A 6,129-nucleotide genomic window follows, 5' to 3' on the forward strand; every position below is an offset into this window, starting at 1 on the left:
GTGTGTGGGTTGATCAGGGTCGTGGGTTTTTTGTCTAAGCTCCGGATCTTTCTTCTCCTCCTCAGCTTCGGCAGAAAGCAGTTTGTAACAGCAACGTTGTGAAGCCAAAAACTTGCTTAAGTCACTTTCTGAGCTCCTCAATTGCCTTCTCCTCTTCTTTATTTCTCTCTAAATGTTGAACCTTTCTTTAGCCTCTCCTCGTGTGCATTGCTGTGTAATTATTTCTACTACTTCTCTCTCCGTCACTCTCTATACTCTTATCTACTTGTATCTTTGGTGCAGAGATGACTAAAATAGACGCGTGAAAGCCCCCCCCCCCCTTAGCAAATAATTGTTGCGGCAGTGGCTCGTTGTGGTCCAAGTTTTCAGATTAGATCAAGACTAACAGTGCAGTGATGTGAAAATGCCATCATATAAAAAGATTTGAGCGTTTAAGTGTCAAGCGGAAAAGAACGCATTGTGCAGATGAAGCGCCTCACAACATAATTTTCCTTCTTGTTTCTCAAATCTCTGCTTTGTGTGAAATAATCAGTCTGACCATGTGAGAGGCTTATGGTGAAAATGTATATTAAGCTATCTTAAATATCTATACACCCGATAAAACAAATTCACCGACTCCTGATATGGGGTCTGTGGTAGACATTGCTTTCAAAGAATTTAAAGACAAGTGGTTTAATGTTTTACAATATTTAGTTTTTTTCTCTGAACTGGTAACTTGTAACTCATGTATGAGTATAGAGTATTAGCAGCATAAGTACCTCCATGTTAAAATACAGACCGTGAGAAAATGTACTCCACAACAGTGGCTGCAGGCGTCATCGGACAAGAAAAGCTTTTTTTTTATTGCAAAGTTTCAGTAACACAGGTAGCCCCATATATGAAGAGAGAACATGGTTAATTAAGGAAAATAACACATGGTCCAAAATACTGCTAAAATAAAAATGATGATGGTTGCTACTGAACTTCACTTGCAACAAGCTCATCAAATAAGCACAGTGAAAATAAACACAATTTTCTGTTAAAGAGTATCGTAAAGAGCAAATTAGGTTAGGGTTGAGCATCACATGCTACACATTAAGAAGCGTACTGTGGGCGGGGGGGTCCATCTCTCTATCTAGCGTTGCCGATAACATCGTACTCGTCCTTCCGAGCACCATTTTTGAATCTCAGACGCTGAAGGAGAAGGGATAGAATATATTAATTAAGAAAATGATAATAAATATATATTATAATTATAAAATCAAATTAATCAAAACATATCCTCCATTCATTTAATTTAAATGAGATCATCACATATGGCAGCGGAAGGGGGGTCACATCATCTTACCTGGTATGGGTCGTTTGGGGCTCTGCTGCGGGTCTCGGCTGGAGGCTGCCGATTGGAAGCTGAGGACAGACGAACTGATGATTACACTGATACTATTTTCTTCAGGAGTATTAGTATTTTTATTCTGATTATTATTAAGATTGGATTAGCCATTTTTCATAATGAGACCATTTTATCTAAGTTAGTAATTTGGATGATATATATGTATAGTGTATGTGGTAAGGGAAAATGTATTACTTTCGAACAATAATTAATAGAACTAGTTCATAATGTGGTCACAGGACCGGCTGGTTAGCAAAGCCCAACACAAATATTGGAACGTTACATATTATCAAACTGACACTTTTATCAAAAGCGACTTCCTATAAGTGCATTCAACCATAAGTGTACAAACCTAAAAAAAGAATCATGTGAATACATTAGATTTAAAAAAGCCAATCTACAAACTGCTACATTTTAGTGAAACAGCTATTTTTGTCAAATCTTGTTTACATACAGTCTATGCTCTGAATATGGTTATATTTATATAAACTGATTTTTTCAATCTGCTGCATTTGAAGAAACTGACAGTGAATTATATAACACAACAATAAAAATCATCATTACAATAATAACATGAAAAACACACAAAGCTTGACACAACAGCATTTCACAAAACACGTCAACATTTCAGATTATAGAAAAAGTGAGACATTGCTTTTTGTTTCCAGACAGAACCCAATTTCCCGACAGCAGCTCAAAGTCATTTCCTGTTTCTATTGTTCACTTTTCTTAGCAGCGTCCTTGCAGGAGTTTGACTGGATGGAAGAGGAGATGGAAATGATCAGCAGATCTAGGATTCGTTATTTACTTAGCTGTTTGCAGTGTTTCCCACCGAATTAATTCAAACTATTGTAAGTACACACTGAAGAGGAGGTGAATTAATACAACTTTATAAATGATAGCATGAGTGCACAGCAGATAGGGCTTCTCACAGCTTTCCAATGCAGCAGTGGACCACATCAAGTTAAAGATCTCAAATTTTATTATGAGTGTAAAAAATGTTTTGGCTCATTGTGAAAACTGTGGTAGGCAAATAAGAATATGTGCCACCGCAGTCTAGATGAGTAATGAGAAACACTGCTTTGACAAAGCGAGATAGAGCAGTACCCTTGGCAGGGGTATGAGCTCTATGGGCACCCCTCTAATTCTCAATATGTCTGTTAAATGACTCATCAAGGTGAAGTTATTTCAGTAAAGACACAATCCCACAGGATTGGCCAGTTAGCCATCTCAGTTAGGCTGCTTCTGTACAGCCAACCATGCCCCAGAGGGTCAACAGCCGCCTGACAGCCAGACAACCAGCAGCAACTCCAGGGCTGGAGCTTGGGGGGCACTGGTCCTGGAGTGACCCTGTACCTTTGTTGATTTTACTTACAATGTGAACAATAAATATAAAAGTGTTGAGAACCTTTGTTTTCTTAGCTTTCTTGAAGTTCTCAATGTGCTTGAACAAGGAACAGTTTTCAAAATATATTTAAAAATGTGTGACTGTGCTCAAATACAGAGCTGACAGTAAACAAGGAATGACTTAAATGTGATACTATTGAATCAGGGTTTGTGCACAGAGGTAGGACAGAGGATTGGCCCATCTGTGTACATCGTGTTGGCATCTGATAGTGGTGGTGGACCACAATTGAGGTGGTAGCTGATGGAGGATCCTGATGGCGGCATTGGACAATGAATGTGGATTATAGTGGTATCTTGTCTTGATGGTGGATCATGATCGTGGTGGGTGCTGACCATGGACTACGATTACAACAAGACTGCTTGATATATAATATTTCTCCTCAGATACTCGACCATTACTGACAGTAATCAATCAATTCATTGACCTTCCATTATGCTACAAAGTGTTTATTCTAATCAATGCTGCAAATACTTTTATCTTTCTGATGTTCTCCTTTACACGTGACATCTATTGCACTTCTGTTCGTCCTGGGAGAGGGATCTCTCACATTTTTTTTTACCCTTGTTGGGGGTTAAGGGCAGAGGATATCACACCTTGCTAAATCCCTATGAGACAAATTGTAATTTGTGAATATGGGCTTTACAAATACAATTGATTGCTTGATTGATAAATTGTGGCCCCTTTATCGCCCCTAATTTAAAAAGAACTGCCAATGGAAATAAGCAATCACCGACCAAAGTGAACACATCAACTGAATGAACTCTGACTTTGAACACAAACAACTCAGAGTACTCTAAAATGTTGTGACTATTAGTATTATATTGTGTTTTGACCCTCAGAGCTACCGTAGCAAGTAGGTCCTTGTACTTTTTATACAGTGGGCTTACACAAAACTAGTTGGTATGATTTTAGATTCATTGATATGAATGAAGGTGCTGGGATAGATAGATAGATAGATAGATAGATAGATAGATAGATAGATAGATAGATAGATAGATAGATAGATAGATAGATAGATAGATAGATAGATAGATAGATAGATAGATAGATAGATAGATAGATAGATAGATAGATAGATAGATAGATAGATAGATAGATAGATAGATAGATAGATAGATAGATAGATAGATAGATAGATAGATAGATAGATAGATAGATAGATAGATAGATAGATAGATAGATAGATAGATAGATAGATAGATAGATAGATAGATAGATAGATAGATAGATAGATAGAAAGATAGATAGATACATACATACATACATACATACATACATACATACATACATAGATAGATACATACATACATACATACATAGATAGATAGATAGATAGATAGATAGATAGTAGTAAGATGGATATACTTTTCTTGTTAGAGCTGACTGGAACTGGCCGAGACGCGACAAGGTAGACAGCCACTCCTAACACGATTGTTGCCACCGCATCTCCAATAGCGATGCCGGCTATGGAAGCAGGGTCCAGCTCGATGCAGGTGTCACAGGCTTGACACACAAACACAGACACATACATATGAAAAGTATGATCAAAGTGAGGAAGTGCTGTGCTCGTGCTTATCATTATTATTATCACAGTGTGAAGACAAGTAATAAATATAACATGCATTGCACATTAAACTCATGATAATGCACAAAAACATGAGTTCTTTCATAACAAGATACTTGTTTGGAACTTACTCCGAAATTTCACAAAGATCGTGGCGACCGTCTCGTTCGTTCCCTTTTTGATGCAATGGTATTCTCCTGTATTCTCATCTTTGTAGAGCAGACTCTGAGATGCCGCATCAGTTATTGGGAAAAAGGCATTTTCGCCCCTGCAGGTCAATTTAATCCCTTCTAATGTTGTTGAGACTGAAATATTGTCAACTGCTGCTGTGTCTGTGTAGAAAACAAAAGCATTAAACACATTAAGCCTGTGCTCCTTACTGAACGGCTTCGTAAAAGGTTCTCTGCAGGCAAACTTTCATTAAGTCAAATGTAAACATGATTTCACTCATGTGGCCCGTATTGCATAACACCATTTATCTGCCCAAGCTGTTAAAAAGTGTTTACTTTAATGAAGCTGGTCCACAATCGGCAGCCATTCAAATAATTAAAGGTTTTATTTTATATATAAATCCAACTAATATAGATGTTTGAAGACCTTGTTATAATTTCATCTAAAAAACATAACTTATGACAGAGGCCTTACCTGGCAGTGTCCAAAGCAGCAGCAAACACGCAGGCACAAATGATTTAAATATCATTGTGTGTGTGTGTGCTCTCCTCTTTTTTCTGAGTTCTGCTGATGACAGGTGGAGATATTTCAGATAGCTGTTAGTAAAAGCGAGAATACAACAGAAAACAGGAAGGCGCCATTTTCTAGTCCCGGTCGACCATTTTATTAACTTACTGCAACAGATAGTTGATCATAAAAGACAAACACAATATGATAACACAATATGACCAAAGCAGGACATTTTAAACAAAAGTCCTGAAAGACCTGAAGATAAGAAGACCTACCTTGATTCGGCTCCCAAAGCGTTCAGTGTCTCATGTGTCAGTGTGTGTTTGTGTGTGTGAGTGAGCGAGAGGGAAGTGAGTGTGATTGGTGGATTTTCCGTCTCCGTTGAGCCTCTACATCTGGAGGATGGTGTCACTGTGACTTGAAGCAAATGACACCACATGTTGATGTTGTGTGACATTGGTGGAATATAGTTTAATTGAATTATCTAATTGTTCGTCACTTCATTTGTCTTTTTGATACTTTTGTTTAATTATTTTGTTACTTACATTCTTTTACTGATGTAGCATTCACTGTGCTTTTTACAGGACTTTTACTTTAAATGAAAATAGATAATTCAATACAAAGATCAGAATATTCCTCCAAATCTTATACAGTAATAAGAATAGAAGTAAGCCAGGAATGTAATATACAGAATATTCGCAGCAAGAAAAGAACAGAACATTGTTTACTCTCTGTTCAACGCTAACCAGGGCCTCATGTTCATGGTCGGGAGATTCATGGAAATAAATGCAATCAAGGAAATGGAATTGTTTCACTGTGACACTTTTATTTTTGTCAAAGTGGTTTTCACATTTCTCAAAAAAAGAGACAGAAAGCAATCTGTAAAGAACAGAACATCTTCATTAACCCAGTTAAGGTGAAAAGGCCTGTTTCACCCATGTCTCTTACCTTGGCGAGGAGGTAATGTCTTCATCTGCGTTTGTTAGGTAGCAGGATTATGAAACTACCGGATGCATTACCCTGAAACCTGATTGAAGGATGTGGTATGGTTTAGGGAAGATCAAATACAAATGTTGGTGCATGCTTGTGAACCAGGATTTTTTAATT

The 6,129-nt window shown here is 37.5% G+C and overlaps 1 protein-coding gene across 2 annotated transcripts; it reads right to left on the reverse strand.

Annotated features, from left to right (window-relative positions):
- Positions 1-807: 807 nt before the first annotated feature.
- Positions 808-5,385, reverse strand: LOC133951302 (T-cell surface glycoprotein CD3 delta chain-like). Of its 2 annotated transcripts, none has more exons than XM_062385161.1 (6): positions 5,298-5,385; positions 4,987-5,076; positions 4,473-4,673; positions 4,143-4,280; positions 1,328-1,386; positions 808-1,173 (listed from the first exon to the last, which is right to left on the reverse strand). In XM_062385161.1, exons 2-6 carry the CDS (start codon positions 5,039-5,041, stop codon positions 1,111-1,113), a joined length of 516 nt encoding a protein of 171 aa, XP_062241145.1. In that variant the 5' UTR covers positions 5,042-5,076; positions 5,298-5,385; the 3' UTR covers positions 808-1,110. The 2 variants fall into 2 exon arrangements, with proteins under 2 accessions (XP_062241145.1, XP_062241146.1); XM_062385162.1 differs by having other exon boundaries at positions 4,987-5,079; positions 5,298-5,377.
- Positions 5,386-6,129: the final 744 nt, after the last annotated feature.

This window comes from Platichthys flesus, chromosome 4 (genome assembly GCF_949316205.1).
Source record: "Platichthys flesus chromosome 4, fPlaFle2.1, whole genome shotgun sequence".
Taxonomy (NCBI): Eukaryota; Metazoa; Chordata; class Actinopteri; order Pleuronectiformes; family Pleuronectidae; genus Platichthys; species Platichthys flesus.

Coding starts and splice junctions, on each gene's coding strand:
- LOC133951302 (XM_062385161.1), bottom strand. CDS start 5,041: ATGATATTTAAATCATTTGTGCCTGCGTGTTTGCTGCTGCTTTGGACA. Junction 4,674..4,986: donor GCTGCTTTGGACACTGCCAG/GTAAGGCCTCTG, acceptor TTTTCTACACAG/ACACAGCAGCAGTTGACAAT. Junction 4,281..4,472: donor GATCTTTGTGAAATTTCGGA/GTAAGTTCCAAA, acceptor TTGTGTGTCAAG/CCTGTGACACCTGCATCGAG.